Genomic DNA, 20,928 nt, shown 5'->3' on the forward strand with positions numbered 1-20,928 from the left:
TAATTGGCTTTAGAGGAATTTACAAGATATCTAATTTGTTTGTTCAAGCTGTGGAGGGTGTTGTTCTTCTGTTGAGTCTGTCCACTCTTGTTCTTGGATATTAGTTTCTTCCTGTTGTATATCCTATTCATGCTTGATGTCCACCAGGGTGGTTTGATTTTTTTGTGAGGACCTTGTTTTGATCCGTTCAGGTACAGAAGAGTCTGCATAGTTGTTTATACAGGACATTTGTGTACACCTCTGTATAAGGGTCATTGTTGACAGTTGTAGCAGGGGGGTTTAAACAATTTATACCATTGCTTAGGAGGCTGTAGTTTGCTTTGGAGAAATTTTCCAGCCTTTTTGCTCTTGAGGGAGGGTCAGGTATGATCATTACTTCAAATGAGACTGATTTATGATCAGACCTTACCAGGGAGGGCAACGCACAGGGAGTGGTGCAGAGACCCCCTGTGTTGGTGAGTACCAAGTCTAGGACATTTGACCCCTTCTGGGGGTGCAGACTAGCTGTTCCATAGCATTTGTATTAACAAATTCCAGGAACCATAGGGCAAGTGTGTTTGTGCTCATGTACGACTCCCAATCGATGGAAGGATAGTTGAAATCACCCATGACCAAGGTGTTTGGCTGTATTGTGAGTGACTCAAGTATGTCCAGGTAGGCAGAGTGGTTCTCGTTGTTCATGGTGGAGGACCTATAGCTAACAATGATATGGAAGGGGGTTATACTTACAGTTAGTTGGACTTTGAGTAGCTGTAGGGATTCGTACTGTTTGACCAGTCTTGAGGTGTATTGTCTTTAATGAAGATAGATACAGCTCCACCTTTGGTTCTTTCATGTTTGTTAAGAGGTCTGAACATGTGGAAGGCATTGTAGCCTTGCATAGCCAGGGTGCTCTCTGTGGCCTTGAACCATGTCTGTGTGACTGCAGAGACATTGGCATCTTCCAAGGAAAGGAGTGCTTCCAGTGAGTGCAGTTTCCAATTTAGACTCCTAGCATTAAGCAGCATAGCCTTGAGTTTGTCTCCAATGGATTTTTTTACGTCTGGAATTTAGTTATGACATTGGCTAAAAAAGGCACTATGGAGGAAGGAGGCACTTTTTTTTAGGTGGGAGGTTGGCATAATGGTAAGGTGTCAACCTTACAGACAAAAGGTGCAGTGTGTGTTTCTCACATGGGGTACTTCAGGAGGGGCTGACATAGACAAACAACTGGTGTCAGAGTCATAGACTAAAACTAAATGCCAAGAAATTCATAATAGTATCCTTTGGGAAGTCATCCATACCTGGTAACCATCATATTGACAACACACGTTTTAGAGATGACCCAGTAGTCAGGGACTTAGGGACACACCCATATAGTAATCTAGCCTTTGATCATCATGTGTCTACAGTGGTGAGGAAATCATTCTGTATTGCACAACTTATAAAGAAAGGTATGGCATCTAAGTCCAAGGAAGTAATTGTTCCACTGTATTTGCCATTCAGCAAACCTGTCATTGAGTACAGTGCCCCTTTTTTTATGTACCAAACCAGGCATATCCAACAACTGGAATGTCCACAGAGGTTCCTCACTAAAAGAATACAGGGCATAAGTAATATGTCCTTTGCAGACCACCTCAAGGCCCTATCCCTGTACTCTGTTTCCTACAGGCTTTTGAGGGGAAATCTATGCTTGGCATACAGGGCATTGTCAGACCCCACTCTGATGGACCTCCTGCATATCCACAAAACAAACAGTACCAGGATTACCCGTTCTAAAGACTTGAACCTTGCCTGTGATATAAATAGGACCTGCTGGAGAGATAGGTATATATCCCAGATACTATCCCATCTATGGAACATGCTCCCCATCTATGTGTAGCAGAGTTCCTCCCTAATCCCATTAAAGAGCATTGGATGGGAAACCGGAAATTCATCCCTGGCTTGGCACCTATGTTTCTGATGCAAAAGGGTAACCTGTAAATGGTTTATCTCCCAGGCACATGCTTACATTTATCAAGGGTATCAGAACTTGTCAGAGATTTGGGATGCATGGCCAGGCTTCAAAAGGCTCTTGTGGTCGTTAGCCTAGTAAACACCTATGAGCCTATGGGGTAATTGGCTAAGCTTAAAATGGCCCACAAAGGTAGTTAGCCTAGTATTAATCTATGAACCTATAAGTATCTTTGCCATTAATGGAAAGCCAAGAGGTGACAGGTGAAGACCATCTCTGGCAAAGCTGCATGGCCTGTCGACTATATCTTCCCAGGCTGACAGGTACTGGATCCTCCTGGATTGATACTAGAAGCTAAGCCAGTTGTTTTTGTTTGTATTGAGTCATCATCCTGGGTGAAGGTAGAATGCTGCTTAGTACTAGGGACATACTTGCCTGGGAGACATAATCTAAGAGCTCAGGCATGTCTCTCTTCATATAGTCCAGGGAAGTGCGTCTCAAGTCATTCAATCCAACATGGGTTATAACAGTACTTGTGTTTCAGCTATATGGCAGTTCTGAATGGCCATGACTTTTTTCTTTTTAAGTCTGTTAATTTCCAAATTCACGCTGGGGTTTGGCTTTGTTGAGACTTTTTGGATGTGGTAATAAGTAAAGATTATTTTGGTTATATTGTTACGAATCTCTATCGTAAACCTTGTAGGAAGAACAATTTATTGCATAAGTCTAGTCTTCATCCTTGTTTTATTTATAATAATGTGATGTCAGTTTATGAGAGCCTCTAGAATATGTAGTGAACAGATAGTTTGTGGTAAAGTTTTTGATGATATAAGTAAAGATTTTTTAAATAGGGGCTGTAATGCAACTGAAGTGATGAATATCAGGCAACAAGTTGAACAAATGAGGGAAGACTTATATTTTAGAAGGTTCAGTGGCAACTAATGTTGGTGAAAGTGGTACTATACAGTCTAATATAGTTTGTGTTCCCCTTACATATTTTGTGGATGTTGGATCCATATGCAGTGTAATTAAGAAGCATTGGATGATTCTGACTGTAGTTGAGCGAGTTAGATCTATTGTTGGTGTGAAGCCAAATTTTTCTTTTAAGAATAGACTCTCCCTTAAAAGACAGCTTTGCTATAAAACTAATGTAAGGAATGAGATGTGTTTTGTTGGGACACGTCCATGTGGTTGTAAGGTGTGTGTGCTATTAGATCAAGGAAAGGAATTTGTTCATCTGGATACTGGTATGTGTTTTCAGTTGAAAGTTTCTGCTACGTATGATAGTATGAATTTAGTTTATCTTGCTAAATGTAAAATGTGTATGTCTTTATATACTGGCAAAACTATAGTCGTGCTTTCACAGAACGAGTATTGCAGCATTTATGTGGTATTCGTAAAAATAATGATTCAAACACCCTAGCCAGACATTGTACCTTGAATACAGAGGTGATTCATCCTGGTAGATTTATTTGTCTAGAAAAGATAGAGGAAGATGTTAGGGGAGGGGATTTGGTAACTAGTACAGAGTTAATTGAAACTAAATGGATTGTTACTATGCAGGCGGACAAAGGTTCCGGCTTGAACACAATGGTGCTGTGTTAAATGCATGCCCCCTCTTTCATTGATTTGTTTTTGTGATTGGTTAGTAATTCATGATTAATTGTTTTAGTTATTTAAAGTTGAGAATTTTCTTCCCATTTGTATACTCTAAGCGTAATATACGAGAAAGCGCTCACCAATTTTTAATATTTATTGGATTAAAGCAGTTTTTATTTACCTTCAGCTGAGTTGGCTGGTCCTTTGTTTTACGTTTTCAACTGTGGTTGTTTCTTTAGACTAGCCTTTATCCACTGGTGTTCCTATTTTTTATTGACTTTTCTTGTTTGGTATATTGCATTCATGTTACCATAATAACTACAGTGAATTATTTTTATTTTTCAACCTTATTTGAATTTGAACTGGGGGGGGGGGCTGTAAGCTGAGTTTTTATGTCAGCTTAATGTCTTTTTAATCATTGCTGTTTTTTTTTTCATTATCTTAATTCAGTCTTTAAATATTTGCTTCTCTTTTACAATTCTGTTTTTTTTTTTTTTTTTTATAAATTATAGTGCACAAGTGTATGTGGTACTCCGTATACTGCTAATAAAACTGTTTATGTCATTTAGTCAATTAAGTAGAGTGGATTTTGTGTACCACGTTACCTTTGTCTCTGAAGGAGTTTTAGCGCAAAGAATCAGATGTAGTGTACATCAGTGTGAGGAAATACAATGGAATCATGATCTTGTATACAGCACCGTACTACTTTGCTCAATGTTGGACAGAGGAGTCACCACTGTGGAGTTCATAAGCTCTGGCAGTGGTCCTGGTGTCCCATGTTTGATTAGTGACTCAGGTGACTGATGCAGCAGCAGGGAGGGATGGGCATGCCAATCTGTAGAGGGAGGGCACTTGTCAATGACACTCCCTAAGAGGAGGCATGGTCCAAGAGGGGAATTGCACTTGGATGTAGTTAAGTGTGGGGTGGGGAGGGCATATGAAAGAGTCCACCCCCCCCCCCCCCCCAGATGGAAGCACAGACAACTGAGCCCCCAGGATGCACTTATCATCCTTGACTGGCTCCAGCAATGCCTGATTAAGTCTGGGAAGTAGGGAGATGACTGGTGGACTCGGTGTGGACATGGGGCATTGGGGGCCGGGACAGTAAGATGAGGTTTGAAGGGTTAGAAAAAAAAAAATTTTAGATGAAGGCATAAGTAATGGGGACAGGGACATAGGCTTTGCTTGTTTTTCATCAACATGCAATTTCTGAACGGTAAGAAGCATGAAGCTCTGTCCAACATTATCGGCCAACTGTAATCCGCAATAATTTACCAGAAAATCAGAAGTTTTACTAATGACAGAGCAGAAATATGAAGCAAAATCAGAGACAATTGAGAGATGTGGGCAAGACTATCCCAGAGACAGACTTGCATGTGTACCATCAGGGGAAGAGAAAGCCATTGGTTTTGAAAATTCTGGACACAGGTTGACACATGTAAGGTGGGATTACAGACATGTAGCTAGTACAGGGCAAAAGGAGGTGGTCGCATTGGGTGCACGATGTCAGGGAGCATGATCGACAGATGCTGGTCACGCAGAAGTGTATAACCAGTGTTTGTTTCTGAATAGTGATGCACGAACTTCGGCTCTCCTCCTGTGGTATTTACATTGTAGTAAGCCCACTTGTGGCATTTGCTGCAAGTGGCTTGCTACAGTTTAAAGAATTGTTTTTAAACAATATGGGATGTTAAGACAAGTTTATATTAATTGAAGTATTCAATATGTTTTCTATTTAATCATTTTTTTACATAAGTATTTTATAAGTAAACAGTATTTAGAGAGGTTTTAGTAACTTTGCTTAAAGTATAAGTGACTTTCTTTGTCGTGGAATTTTGTATGTAATTTTGATTCACGACAGCAGAGGGAGTAATTATGTTAAAGAAAGGAATGTTTTGAATTGTATTAGCACAAGCACTTTATACGAAATAGTTTGTACAACAAATATTTAATCAAATAGTATTAATACAAGCATTTTATTTTATATGATTAATAGTTTTTAATAATGTATATGTCTTATATGTATATGCACATGCACTTTTATGAGTATTAGTTTCATTTTTAGGTAATGAATACAAGCACAATATTCATTATTTTAATATTAATGAGGCTTGCTGTTCATTGGCTTAATTCAAATGTTTCACGAAATATTTATTGGTCAGTGGGTTTGTTAATTAGTATATATAGATTAATTAAATGGTAGTATATTGTCTGATGAAGTCCAAGTGGATTGGATGAAAACGCTAGTAAATTGTTTTGTGTAACTGCGTTAATGTGAACGGTCTGTGGAGTTTGGTTCTGTATTAAAAGCTTTTTGAAGAGGATTTATGTTTCTACAGTTTTCCTTGGCTTGCAGCACTTTTTGTTGTTTGTTGGTTAACTTTCAAGTGCTTCCAGTGGTTTTTTTACTTGTGACTTGTTCTGGGTCAAGGAAACTTATTCAGAAGGAGATGACAGCAATGAGTTTTGAAGAGATGGAGGAACTCGCCAACTCAGGAAACTGATTGGGCAGTTGACCGAGCTCATAGACTTACTCACGCCCCTTTGTCATAAGATGTTAGTGAGTCAAACCAAGTTAGGTGGCGAAGAACAAGTGTTCGAAGATGTTCAGCAGCCTAACAACAGAAGTAAACGGAAGAGGCAGCTTATGGGCTAAGAGGACGACGCGACTTTTCCTATGGTTCAGCGACTAACTTTAATCCTCTATTAACTCCTAACATTTTAGGTGTTGAATCTGAAGGGGCTGAGGTGAGAAACGAGCGTCGAGGAGCAGTTGCAGGGGCTCAACGTAAGAAGCCGACTCCCACGGACTTAAGTAAAGGTACTGGTTGTACTGATAATATCAGCACTAGAGACTGGTTGAACAGAAACATAGACTTTGGCGTGGATACACACATTGGTTCGGATAAACAGGAAGGAGAGACTTATGTGGTTAAAATTGACAAACTTAAAGGTTTTATGACCAGGTTTAAAATTTTAAATATAGAAAACACATATTTACTAGAATGTTTGAAAAAGGAAATTGTCCCAAAAGGACTACGTATTTGCAAGTATCCAAATAATGTCACCTGTGGTTCTATTTTTCACAAAAATTTGCCCAAAGTATTTAATCAATGTGGTTTGGATGTTAAGTTAATAATTGAAGAAAATGAGAGAAAAATAAAGTGTCTAAGTAAGGATATTGATGAAATGGATGGAGCTATTAAAAATGACCTAATTTTTGGTATTAAGGAAGAGAGGCAACAATACTATAATATTAGGCATGAAATAGATGATAAATGCAAAGTGGTTATGCAACGTAAATTAGGTAAATTACACAGGGATATTATGGAATATGAAAATGGGATTAATTATCCAGAACCCACCATGTCTAAAAAGAATGCCAACAATTTTGTTAACAATAGGAAATGGAATAAACCCACTTATAGTCATTCTGATTTTCAGAATGACTATCAGTACGACCAAGATTTTCCTCCCTTAGTAAGGGAAACAGAAGAGGAATACAGGCCTCATAACTATAGGGAAAAAATTTTTACAGGAGGGGGGGGAGAAGGGGGAGGGGGAGGTTTTGATTAACACCCACTCTTTAGTTAGCCCGATTTTGGTAAGAGATGAAGTTCACAGTATTAATGTTACAAACAATGTTATTTATACGTATAAGGATTTTTCCATCTACAATTATGGTAATTTTGATATTAAAGTAAATCATTTTAAATTACTCAGTAAAGGTTTTAAATTTATTCCTAGCTCAAAGGGGGACACCACCACCACAATTTTAGACACCAAGATGTTCATGCGAAGAATAAACTTGAGTGTTCTAGCAAAGAACAATGGTTATAGTAGTGATAACAGAGGGATGAAATTGAAAAAGAAATCTATTTTTAACCCACCCTTGTTACCCCAGTTAAGAAACTTTGAAAAATCTTGGAAGAAGGAATTAGAACCAAACATAATAATAATAACAGGAAGATATATCATAATAACTTGAATAAAGATGAGAAAGAGGCATTAATGGAATTAACAAATGATGATACTATCAGAGTTATGAAACCAGATAAGGGGTGTTGTCATTATGGACAATATAATTTATGAAGGAAAGATGAACACGATACTTAGAATGAAACAAAGTATACAGTGGTCTCAAAAAATGAGAAGGTAAATGTTAAGTGCCATCGGATAGATAACATGTTGAATGACTTGTGTTAGAAAGGGTGTTATAAGCCTGAACTACATAAGTTTTAACAGTAGTAAAACCTAGGATGGCTACAATGTTCGGAATCCCGAAAGTCCATAAAAATGTATTGGACCCCCCCCCCCAAGACCTATAGTCACTGCAGGAGGGTCGAAAACAGAACCCTTGGCAAAATATGTAGATATTACTACTAAACATATATGGACAAATAAAGTGATACTGAAAGATTCGTGGGATTTTTTAAAACAATTAACACCTGAATGTTATAGCACCGACCTTTTATTTATAACTATAGGGCATTGTGGATCTTTTTCCATGTATACCACATTCTAGTGGTATGAAGTGGTTTGAGGAATGTGTATTTTTGGACAAAACTATGATACAAGAAGACAAGATATTATCGGTAGCACTCATGGACACCATTTTAAAATATAATTTTTTAATATTTGATGGTGAATACTTTCAACAAAGGACTGGGGTGATTGTCCATGGAGTGCAGACATGTGCACCAACATATGCCAAATATAGTTTTGTCCAAATGGGAGGAAAAATACATATTAAAGTCAGAATTCAAGAAGGAATGGATTTTGTATAAAAGATTCCGAGATGATATAGTTATTTTTTGGATGGGGGGACAGGAAAGGTTTAAGGAATTCATGGAATATATTGGCAAAACTACTAACTTCCTTAAATTTACATATAAAGTCAATAGTGAGGTTTTACAGTATCTGGATATTGAATTGGTTAAGAAACGACACCTCAAGCTATTTACATCCAGGGTATACAGGAAAAACTTATGTTAATTCATATTTACATTTTGAAAGTGCTCATCCCCTACACTGCAAGCGTAACATAGTTAAAGGGCAGTTTGTGAGGGGGATCAAGGATGACTACCCTGGATGAAGATTTTTTGCTGAGTGTGATACATTGAAGAAGAAGATGTTTATTGAAAGAGGATACCCAGAAACCTTTGTAAACAACATTAGAAGGGAAGTAGAAATAGGTAGGGCAGATAGATTTAAACCAATTATGGGTAGGAGTGAATTCAAAACAATACGAGAAGAAGCTAAGGATAAGGTGACTGAGGAAAATCAGTACCATAGGAATCTCATAATTGAATACAATATACAAAACATGGGAATAGGAAATATTCTAAACAAAGAATGGGATAAATTCGCTGCCTTAACAGATATAGAAGAAATTAATAGTTTTAAGCCTAAGATTATTTTAGAAACTCCAGGAAAGTATAAAAACATGTTGGAAAAGAATAAAAAGACATGGACTACAGGAAGAATGATATAATAAAAAAGTAGGAGCGTTCAAATGTGGCGGTGCAATCAATGTACTTATATTAGTAATAGGTGAGATATCCATAGTTAGTAGAAATATTTTAATTAAGAGTAAAGGTAAATATAGCTGTGATACAAAAGGGGTGGTTTATCTGGCAACTTGTGATAAGTGTCCAGATCATATTACGTGGGAGAAAAACAGAAAGAGAGTTAAAGAAAAGAATTTATGAACACGTATATGATATTCAAAAGGAAAAGAAACAAGTGCTTTATTCAAGCATATAGTAAAGAATGCAGAGGATGTAGATTTCATTTCTTACGTGTTACAACAGGTTGAAAAGGATGTAAGGGTGGTATTTGAGAAGAGATCTTGGAGAGTAAGGAATTGTGGTGGCAGGTGTACCTGGAGGCTAGTAAAAACCAGGGTTAAATGATTATTTGGAGTATATCTTCCTATTAAAAATAAGGCTAATAAAATTTAATTGTTTTTAAACAATATGGGATGTTAAGACAAGTTTATATTAATTGAAGTATTCAATATGTTTTCTATTTAATCATTTTTACATAAGTATTTTATAAATGTAAACAGTATTTAGAGAGGTTTTAGTAACTTTGTTAAAGTATAAGTGACTTTCTTTAATAAGCGGAATTTTGTATGTAATTTTTGATTCACGACAGCAGAGGAGTATATGTTAAAGAAAGGAATGTTTTGAATTGTATTAGCACAAGCACTTTTATACTGAAATAGTTTGTACAACAAATATTTAATCAAATAGTATTAATACAAGCATTTTATTTTATATGATTAATAGTTTTTAATAATGTATATGTCTTATATGTATATGCACATGCACTTTTATGAGTATTAGTTTCATTTTTAGGTAATGAATACAAGCACAATATTCATTATTTTAATATTAATGAGGCTTGCTGTTCATTGGCTTAATTCAAATGTTTCACGAAATATTTATTGGTCAGTGGGTTTGTTAATTAGTATATATAGATTAATTAAATGGTAGTATATTGTCTGATGAAGTCAGAAGTGGATTGGATGAAAACGCTAGTAAATTGTTTTGTGTAACTGCGTTAATGTGAACGGTCTGTGGAGTTTGGTTCTGTATTAAAAGCTTTTTTGAAGAGGATTCGCGGGTTTCTACAGTTTTCCTTGGCTTGCAGCACTTTTTTGTTGTTTGTTGGTTAACTTTCAAGTGCTTCCAGTGGTTTTTCGTTACAGTTTAAAGAACATTTTTGTTGTTGTTTTCCAACTTGGAGCAAGCAGAAAAACCTTTCTTTGTTCCTTAACTTTGAGCTACAACTATGTAGGATTAACCCCAAGTCTTAGTATTTACTTGTTTGTGAAGCTTTGCGTAAAGTTCTTAGCTGTCATGCACAACATTGTGCTTTCTGGGTTTGAATTTGTGACAAGTTGCCAGATGCTTTTTTGACAGAACAGTTTACCCGAGATCATTTTTTTTATAAATTGCCATTTTGTTAAAGTAGCTAACATAAACTATTCAAGATTATTAAGTTTTTACAGGGAAGCAAACATTTTTGGACAACCTGCCCTAGTCTTGCTTTTTAAATACTACCAATCTCATAGAAATTAGTTTTCCCTCTTGTAGAGTTTGTATTCTCACAGTAGGAAGATTTACATGGGCTGTAGAGGGCTTTCCCCCCTTGCAAATGTTATGTTTTACATTTTGGCAACATTGTTATTTTTAAGTTAATTTTTGGTTAGTAGTATACAGTTTACAGTTTTACTCAGACTGTATTTCAAATAGGACTAAATGGTTAGAATTTTATTCAGATTATATCTGAAGTAAGAGTAAATGGTTAGATTAATTCTAATAAATCTTATGCATATGTTTAAATCAAAATCAGAGAGCTGCACTTCATATTAGTCCTCGGGGACATGTCTGTATCCAGTGTAGTTTCAGGCATGTTTTTTAGAATTTTAAGTGCTGGGTATACTGCTGCCTTTAGAGTCTCTTTGAAGCAAATCAGAAGCTACTTTTTCCCGTCTCCGGGCTAGTGCCAAGAGTTTCTGCTAGGTCCTGTTTTAGACCATTTAGTAGGCAGCCTGGGATGTTACCCGGTCCCATAGAGGCTGTGTTTTTGGCCATGGAGAATGTGGTTATAACCTGCTCTTTGGAGATACTAGGCAGAGGACTAGTGACAAGTATGTTTTGGGGTATGTCTAGTGGAGACAGGGGGTGAAGTTTCCACCAAATCTGTCTGCTAGCAGATTGACGATGTCCTCAGGGTCAATATAAGTGATTCCGTTCACTACTAGTTTGGCACAAAGCAGGGCCTTCTCTTTTAGATTTTTGATGTAGCTAAAGAATGTCTTGTGGTTATCCATAACTAGGGATGCTAGTTTAGCTTCGTAATTGGCTTTAGAGGAATTTACAAGATATCTAATTTGTTTGTTCAAGCTGTGGAGGGTGTTCTTCTTCTGTTGAGTCTGTCCACTCTTGTTCTTGGATATTAGTTTCTTCCTGTTGTATATCCTATTCATGCTTGATGTCCACCAGGGTGGTTTGATTTTTTTCTGAGAACCTTGTTTTGATCCGTTCAGGTACAGAAGAGTCTGCATAGTTGTTTATACAGGACATTTGTGTACACCTCTGTATAAGGGTCATTGTTGACAGTTGTAGCAGGGGGGTTTAAACAATTTATACCATTGCTTAGGAGGCTGTAGTTTGCTTTGGAGAAATTTTCCAGCCTTTTTGCTCTTGAGGGAGGGTCAGGTATGATCATTACTTCAAATGAGACTGATTTATGGTCAGACCTTACCAGGGAGGGCAATGCACAGGGAGTGGTGCAGAGACCCCCTGTGTTGGTAAGTACCAAGTCTAGGACATTTGACCCCTTGTGAGGGTGCAGACTAGCTGTTCCATAGCATTTGTATTAACAAATTCCAGGAACCATAGGGCGAGTGTGTTTGTGCTCATGTACAACTCCCAATCGATGGAAGGATAGTTGAAATCACCCATGACCAAGGTGTTTGGCTGTATTGTGAGTGACTCAAGTAGGTCCAGGTAGGCAGAGTGGTTCTCGTTGTTCATGTTGGAGGACCTATAGCTAACAATGATATGGAAGGGGGTTATACTTACAGTTAGTTGGACTTTGAGTAGCTGTAGGGATTCGTACTGTTTGACCAGTCTTGAGGTGTATTTGTCTTTAATGAAGATAGATACAGCTCCACCTTTGGTTCTTTCATGTTTAAGAGGTCTGAACATGTGGAAGGCATTGTAGCCTTGCATAGCCAGGGTGCTTTCTGTGGCCTTGAACCATGTCTGTGTGACTGCAGAGACATTGGCATCTTCCAAGGAAAGGAGTGCTTCCAGTGAGTGCAGTTTCCAATTTAGACTCCTAGCATTAAGCAGCATAGCCTTGAGTTTGTCTCCAATGGATTTTTTTACGTCTGGAATTTAGTTATGACATTGGCTAAAAAAGGCACTATGGAGGAAGGAGGCACTTTTTTAGGTGGGAGGTTGGCATAATGGTAGGTGTCAACCTTACAGACAAAAGGTGCAGTGTGTGTTTCTCACATGGGGTACTTCAGGAGGGGCTGACATAGACAAACAACTGGTGTCAGAGTCATAGACTAAAACTAAATGCCAAGAAATCCATAATAGTATCCTTTGGGAAGTCATCCATACCTGGTAACCATCATATTGACAACACACGTTTTAGAGATGACCCAGTAGTCAGGGACTTAGGGACACACCCATATAGTAATCTAGCCTTTGATCATCATGTGTCTACAGTGGTGAGGAAATCATTCTGTATTGCACAACTTATAAAGAAAGGTATGGCATCTAAGGCCAAGGAAGTAATTGTTCCACTGTATTTGCCATTCAGCAAACCTGTCATTGAGTACAGTGCCCCTTTTTTATGTACCAAACCAGGCATATCCAACAACTGGAACGTCCACAGAGGTTCCTCACTAAAAGAATACAGGGCATAAGTAATATGTCCTTTGCAGACCACCTCAAGGCCCTATCCCTGTACTCTGTTTCCTACAGGCCTTTGAGGAGAAATCTATGCGTGGCATACAGGGCATTGTCAGACCCCACTCTGATGGACCTCCTGCATATCCACAAAACAAACAGTACCAGGATTACCCATTCTAAAGACTTGAACCTTGCCTGTGATATAAATAGGACCTGCTGGAGAGATAGGTATATATCCCAGATACTATCCCATCTATGGAACATGCTCCCCATCTATGTGTAGCAGAGTTCCTCCCTAATCCCATTAAAGAGCATTGGATGGGAAACCGGAAATTCATCCCTGGCTTGGCACCTATGTTTCTGATGCAAAAGGGTAACCTGTAAATGGTTCATCTCCCAGGCACATGCTTACATTTATCAAGGGTATCAGAACTTGTCAGAGATTTGGGATGCATGGCCAGGCTTCAAAAGGCCCTTGTGGTCGTTAGCCTAGTAAACACCTATGAGCCTATGGTGTAATTGGCTAAGCTTAAAATGGCCCACAAAGGTAGTTAGCCTAGTATTATTCTATGAACCTATAAGTATCTTTGCCATTAATGGAAAGCCAAGAGGTGACAGGTGAAGACCATCTCTGGCAAAGCTGCATTGCCTGTCTACTATATCTTCCCAGTCTGACAGGTACTGGATCCTCCTGGATTGATACTAGAAGCTAAGCCAATTGTTTTTGTTTGTATTGAGTCATCATCCTGGGTGAAGGTAGAATGCTGCTTAGTACTAGGGACATACTTGCCTGGGAGACATAATCTAAGAGCTCAGGCATGTCTCTCTTCATATAGTCCAGTGAAGTGCGTCTCAAGTCATTCAATCCAACATGGGTTATAACAGTACTTGTGTTTCAGCTATATGGCAGTTCTGAATGGCCATGACTTTTTTCTTTTTAAGTCTGTTAATTTCCAAATTCAGGCTGGGGTTTGGCTTTGTTGGCCTGAATTTGTCGAGAATTTTTGGATGTGGTAATAAGTAAAGATTATTTGGGTTATATTGTTGCGAATCTCTATCGTAAACATTGTAGGAAGAACAATTTATTGCATAAGTCTAGTCTTCATCCTTGTTTTATTTATAATAATGTGATGTCAGTTTATGAGTGCCTCTAGAATATGTAGTGAACAGATAGTTTGGGGTAAAGTTTTTGATGATATAAGTAAAGATTTTTTAAATAGGGGCTGTAATGCAACTGAAGTGATGAATATCAGGCAACAAGTTGAACAAATGAGGGAAGACTTATATTTTAGAAGGTTCAGTGGCAACTAATGTTGGTGAAAGTGGTACTATACAGTCTAATATAGTTTGTGTTCCCCTTACATATTTTGTGGATGTTGGATCCATATGCAGTGTAATTAAGAAGCATTGGATGATTCTGACTGTAGTTGAGCGAGTTAGATCTATTGTTGGTGTGAAGCCAAATTTTTCTTTTAAGAATAGACTCTCCCTTAAAAGACAGCTTTGCTATAAAACTAATGTAAGGAATGAGATGTGTTTTGTTGGGACACGTCCATGTGGTTGTAAGGTGTGTGTGCTATTAGATCAAGGAAAGGAATTTGTTCATCTGGATACTGGTATGTGTTTTCAGTTGAAAGTTTCTGCTACGTATGATAGTATGAATTTAGTTTATCTTGCTAAATGTAAAATGTGTATGTCTTTATATACTGGCAAAACTATAGTCGTGCTTTCACAGAGCAGAGTATTGCAGCATTTATGTGGTATTCGTAAAAATAATGATTCAAACACCCTAGCCAGACATTGTACCTTGAATACAGAGGTGATTCATCCTGGTAGATTTATTTGTCTAGAAAAGATAGAGGAAGATGTTAGGGGAGGGGATTTGGTAACTAGTACAGAGTTAATTGAAACTAAATGGATTGTTACTATGCAGGCGGACAAAGGTTCCGGCTTGAACACAATGGTGCTGTGTTAAATGCATGCCCCCTCTTTCATTGATTTGTTTTGTGATTGGTTAGTATTTCATGATTAATTGTTTTAGTTATTTAAAGTTGAGAATTTTCTTCCCATTTGTATACTCTAAGCGTAATATACGAGAAAGCGCTCACCAATTTTTAATATTTATTGGATTAAAGCAGTTTTTATTTACCTTCAGCTGAGTTGGCTGGTCCTTTGTTTTACGTTTTCAACTGTGGTTGTTTCTTTAGACTAGCCTTTATCCACTGGTGTTCCTATTTTTTATTGACTTTTCTTATTTGGTATATTGCATTCATGTTACCATAATAACTACAGTGAATTATTTTTATTTTTCAACCTTATTTGAATTTGAACTGGGGGGGGGGGGCTGTAAGCTGAGTTTTTATGTCAGCTTAATGTCTTTTAATCATTGCTGTTTTTTTTTTCATTATCTTAATTCAGTCTTTAAATATTTGCTTCTCTTTTACAATTCTGTTTTTTTTTTTTTTTTGATAAATTATAGTGCACAAGTGTATGTGGTACTCCGTATACATACTGCTAATAAAACTGTATATGTCATTTAGTCAATTAAGTAGAGTGGATTTTGTGTACCACGTTACCTTTGTCTCTGAAGGAGTTTTAGCTCAAAGAATCAGATGTAGTGTACATCAGTGTGAGGAAATACAATGGAATCATGATCTTGTATACAGCACCGTACTACTTTGCTCAATGTTGGACAGAGGAGTCACCACTGTGGAGTTCATAAGCTCTGGCAGTGGTCCTGGTGTCCCATGTTTGATTAGTGACTCAGGTGACTGATGCAGCAGCAGGGAGGGATGGGCATGCCAATCTGTAGAGGGAGGGCACTTGTCAATGACACTCCCTAAGAGGAGGCATGGTCCAAGAGGGGAATTGCACTTGGATGTAGTTAAGTGTGGGGTGGGGAAAGAAAAGTGGGTAGGGCATATGAAAGAGTCCACCCCCCCCCCCCAGATGGAAGCACAGACAACTGAGCCCCCAGGATGCACTTATCATCCTTGACTGGCTCCAGCAATGCCTGATTAAGTCTGGGAAGTAGGGAGATGACTGGTGGACTCGGTGTGGACATGGGGCATTGGGGGCCGGGACAGTAAGATGAGGTATGAAGGGTTAGGAAAAAAAAAAATTTTAGATGAAGGCATAAGTAATGGGGACAGGGACATAGGCTTTGCTTGTTTTTCATCAACATGCAATTTCTGAACGGTAAGAAGCATGAAGCTCTGTCCAACATTATCGGCCAACTGTAATCCGCAATGATTTACCAGAAAATCTGAAGTTTTACTAATGACAGAGCAGAAATATGAAGCAAAATCAGAGACAATTGAGAGATGTGGGCAAGACTATCCCAGAGACAGACTTGCATGTGTACCATCAGGGGAAGAGAAAGCCATTGGTTTTGAAAATTCTGGACACAGGTTGACACATGTAAGGTGGGATTACAGACATGTAGCTAGTACAGGGCAAAAGGAGGTGGTCGCATTGGGTGCACGATGTCAGGGAGCATGATCGACAGATGCTGGTCACGCAGAAGTGTATAACCAGCGTTTGTTTCTGAATAGTGATGCACGAACTTCGGCTCTCCTCCTGTGGTATTTACATTGTAGTAAGCCCACTTGTGGCATTTGCTGCAAGTGGCTTGCTACAGTTTAAAGAACATTTTTGTTGTTGTTTTCCAACTTGGAGCAAGCAGAAAAACCTTTCTTTGTTCCTTAACTTTGAGCTACAACTATGTAGGATTAACCCCAAGTCTTAGTATTTACTTGTTTGTAGGCTTCTGCGTAAAGGTTAGCTGTCATGCACAACATTGTGCTTTCTGGGTTTGAATTTGTGACAAGTTGCCAGATGCTTTTTTGACAGAACAGTTTACCCGAGATCATTTTTTTTATAAATTGCCATTTTGTTAAAGTAGCTAACATAAACTATTCAAGATTATTAAGTTTTTACAGGGAAGCAAACATTTTTGGACAACCTGCCCTAGTCTTGCTTTTTAAATACTACCAATCTCATAGAAATTAGTTTTTCCCCTCTTGTAAGAGTTTGTATTCTCACAGTAGGAAGATTTACATGGGCTGTAGAGGGCTTTCCCCCCTTGCAAATGTTATGTTTTACATTTTGGCAACATTGTTATTTTTAAGTTAATTTTTGGTTAGTAGTATACAGTTTACAGTTTTACTCAGACTGTATTTCAAATAGGACTAAATGGTTAGAATTTTATTCAGATTATATCTGAAGTAAGAGTAAATGGTTAGATTAATTTAATAAATCTTATGCATATGTTTAAATCAAAAATCAGAGAGCTGCACTTCATATTAGTCCGTGTGTCTGTATCCAGTGTAGTTTCGACATGTTTTTTAGAATTTTAAGTGCTGGCATACTGCTGCCTTAGAGTCTATTTGAAGCATAGCCTCACTTTTCACAGATTTCATCTGCTAACTTTCTCTTTCCTTCTCCTTTGCTGCAGGATCCTGGGATGCACAAACACGCTACTCAGATCTTGAAAAATATGTTGAAGCAGGAAGAGGCAGAGCTTCAGGTAAGCTGTTATTTGTATGTTTGATTTAGTATCATGTAGACCTTGTGACCACAGTAGAAGTACATTTTGTGACATCTGGCAGGCCACATGACAATCTTAACACCGGTGAAACTAACAGAGACCATTATTTTTCTTCCGGGTGCCAGCTGGTTCTTGTCTTTTGGATCTTTGCTGATGGGATCCTATCTTGGGAGGAATTTAGTTCTGGTAAGAGTTGAGAAGACCACCTATCTCAAAAATTAGGCACCTTTTTAAAACATAGATATGTATTGTTTTAGAGGATGGTCCATTGCTCTGTGACCACTAATACATTAAGTTTTGAAAGTTCTAGAATGAGCATGGTTTCCTTTTAATCCACAAGATATGGCACCTTATAGGATAGCTAACATTTTAAATCCTATATGTGCATTGGGAATTCAGTAGTGAAGCCTGTGTTGTATCCATTTCACGACAGACTCATGTTTGGGTGAGGGGGTGGACACAAAAATAAGTAAGTTAGACAGTCATGAAATGTGAAGGGACCAACTGTGAGCAGCATGCTAGGGCCTCTGTAGTTGTTTCTGTGTTAATCATTTGTTTTCCCCTTTTCCCCTTAGAGGATGGAAGGGGATCGCCACAGAGACCCTTCACTGGAAGAGAGGATTGAAGGTGCCAAAAAGAGGGTCAGCCTACTACAGTTTAAAATTCGGCAAGAAGCAGCAGCTTCTATGGTGAGCAAGGCCAAAATGTTGTTTTATTTTTGTCTTTTGCATTTCTAATTTGTTAGACCACACAGTTCTGCTGCACTGCTTCTGAAAAAAAGGAGAATTCTATCTTAACATCCTTTAAAAAATGCCCAGTACAACACACACATGAGAAATAAGGTAAGTACTTCCCCCTAAGTGGTATCCTCTAACGTTTTTGTGATAAAACTTTATCATAGGATTTTTTAACTTTTGCACCTCGGACATCCTTGCTTTTGGAAACATTAACTAATGTATGCCCCATCCTGTTTTTAAGTTGTAGGAATTGAGCCATCCAATGCACTCAAACAGTATAGCAGAAATGTGGGAATAGTTACATATGAAGTTCATTTTACTTGTTAATGACAAATAATTTAACTTGCTATGCTTTCTGAAGTACATATGTTTGTTTATAATTTTATTTTGCTTCTGCCTCACAGGATTCATTCAGATCACAATCAGAATCAAGTGCAATATTTCCTAGAGGCTCAGAAGGTGAGTGTGCAGTTCCATAATTTGAGCCACTTGTGACAAATAAACTGATTACCAAATGCTTGTAGTGTGGAGATGCAAATGTAAATTCCAGCAGACTTTTAACACCACAGTTGAGATGCATGCAGTAGAGGAATACAGATAAATATCCTTATGTAGTGATTACTGCTAGCAGAATTTTAAGAGCACCACTCTGATGTGTACATTACAAATGCAGGGGTATGTAAGGTAACAGTTTTGCTCTGGTTCTGCACTGTGTTAGCAGGAATGTAACTGATAGTTTGAATGCAGGGGTATGTAAGTTAACAGTTTTGCTCTGGTTCTGCACTGTGTTAGCAGGAATGTAACTAACTTTGGTGTGCGTATGTGTCATTTGATTAGCAGGTGGAGATAGTTTGAATGCAGGGGTATGTAAGGTAACAGTTTTGCTCTGGTTCTGCACTGTGTTAGCAGGAATGTAACTGACTTTGGTGTGCGTATGTGTCATTTGATTAGCAGGTGGAGATAGTTTGAATGCAGGGGTATGTAAGGTAACAGTTTTGCTCTGGTTCTGCACTGTGTTAGCAGGAATGTAACTGACTTGGTGTATTATGTGTCATTTGATTTGGTTCTGCACTGTTTGAATGCAGCTACTCTAGTTCTGGTTCTGTTACTTGTTAGCAGCAATGTAACTGACTTTGTGTTTGTATAATTTAATTTGATTAGCAGGTGGATTAGCAGGTGCAGGGGGCAGTAAAGTGTAAGTTTTTTGCTCTTGGTCTCTGCACTGCTGTGGCAGGGAAAATAACTGGGACTGTGCGTTGATATGTGTCATTTGATTACAGTTTGAATGCAGGGGTATGTAAGGTAACAGTTCTGCTCTGGTTCTGCACTGCATTGGTAGGAATGTAACTGGCTTTGGTGTTCGTATGTGTCATTTGATTAGCAGGTGGGAGATAGTTTGCTGTTGATTTGCGTTTTGTTTACTAGTTGAGCTGGGAACTGCAGTTAGTGGGTTCAGGGTGAAGGAACTACAAACTGCAGTCTGTTGTTCATGGCTTGATAATTAAAGATGTCCTTTTTTTGATTTTTTTTTTAATTTGTTTGTGTCACCATGGACATCATTCCTCCCTTTTGGATGCCCTACAGGCCTTTTCATCCTTCATCCAGAGTGACAACCTGTATGCCTGTTTATTCCTCAACCAAGCAAGAGCCTTCTGTTTCATTCTGTTTTTCCACTGGCAGTTGCAGCTTTGGCTGTAGCTGCTTTAGGCAGTGCATGTGTACTTTTGCACATGCCAAATCCCCTGGGTTGTTTAGTGCACCATTGTGCAGCATGGCCATCACCGTGGTCCATACTACCTCGCACTCCTGTAGTTGTCAGCATTTCAGTTGGCCGAACTGCCTCTATCCCCCCAGTAGGGATGAGGCAGCACTGGCAGCTCATTTCCTCCCTCCCCTGCACAGTTCCTCCGGTGCCCAAGCTGCCCGTCGGACACAAGTTGTTTGACCCTTAGTCAGAGCTTTATATCTCTATGCCACAGAGCCAGGTCTTCTGGATTCTTTTATGCAATTACTTTTACCAGGTCCAAGTAGCACCTTTCAGCCAGCATCTTATTAACAAAGAAGTAATGTACCTGCAGGTAGCAGTGAGGTGTAGGTGTGTTAGAAGGTACTGAAGACATAATGAAGGCATCAGGTGCACGTTAGTATAATATTTTAGCAGCATGGGGCAGCTTTAGTATTCCAAGATCATTTGGGGTACGAGATGGAATTTTTTAAAGCCTGTATAAAAGTGTATCATGACCCTGTTGTGTGTTATCTTTGTGCTGTTACATATTTACAAGACAAAGGGTAAGACTAGAATGTAAGTCAGGTTTTAATTGCTGCCTTTTAATACTGTTTTGTATTCTTTATGTTGTAGTACATGCTTCCTTAGATTCTCAGGATGGAGACAGTGGATTAGACTCTGGCACAGAGCGGACCTTTTCTCTAAGTGAGGTAAGTGTATATATACCTGCACCCTACTTTTGAAATTTGCTTGCTTCGTGTATGTGACAAAACTGTCAAAAACTCCTAATATAATTAACTTTAGTGTTGCATTTATTTCAGTTCTTTGCTGCAGTTTTTTTTTATGCTGAGGAACTGTTACTTCTTGTTTTCCAAGTGTTTTAGGTTTTGTTTAGTTTTACTTAGAAGATAAAGCAAGCAAGGCACAGTGGAGACAATAAATAT

General features: G+C 38.3%; 1 protein-coding gene across 7 annotated transcripts in view; it reads left to right on the forward strand.

Annotated features, from left to right (window-relative positions):
- Positions 1 to 20,928, forward strand: part of ARHGEF11 (Rho guanine nucleotide exchange factor 11) — a 4,318,379-nt gene that overhangs the window by 1,197,263 nt on the left and 3,100,188 nt on the right. For all 7 annotated transcript variants that reach the window (XM_044059024.1, XM_044059020.1, XM_044059026.1 and 4 more), the window contains 4 exons: positions 17,429 to 17,500; positions 18,097 to 18,210; positions 18,663 to 18,717; positions 20,618 to 20,694. In XM_044059024.1, the coding sequence (XP_043914959.1) occupies positions 17,429 to 17,500; positions 18,097 to 18,210; positions 18,663 to 18,717; positions 20,618 to 20,694 (318 nt within the window). The remainder of the gene's footprint in view (positions 1 to 17,428; positions 17,501 to 18,096; positions 18,211 to 18,662; positions 18,718 to 20,617; positions 20,695 to 20,928) is intronic.

The sequence above is a fragment of the Protopterus annectens genome, chromosome 17.part0, assembly GCF_019279795.1.
Source record: "Protopterus annectens isolate FY-2018-M chromosome 17.part0, PAN1.0, whole genome shotgun sequence".
Taxonomy (NCBI): Eukaryota; Metazoa; Chordata; order Ceratodontiformes; family Protopteridae; genus Protopterus; species Protopterus annectens.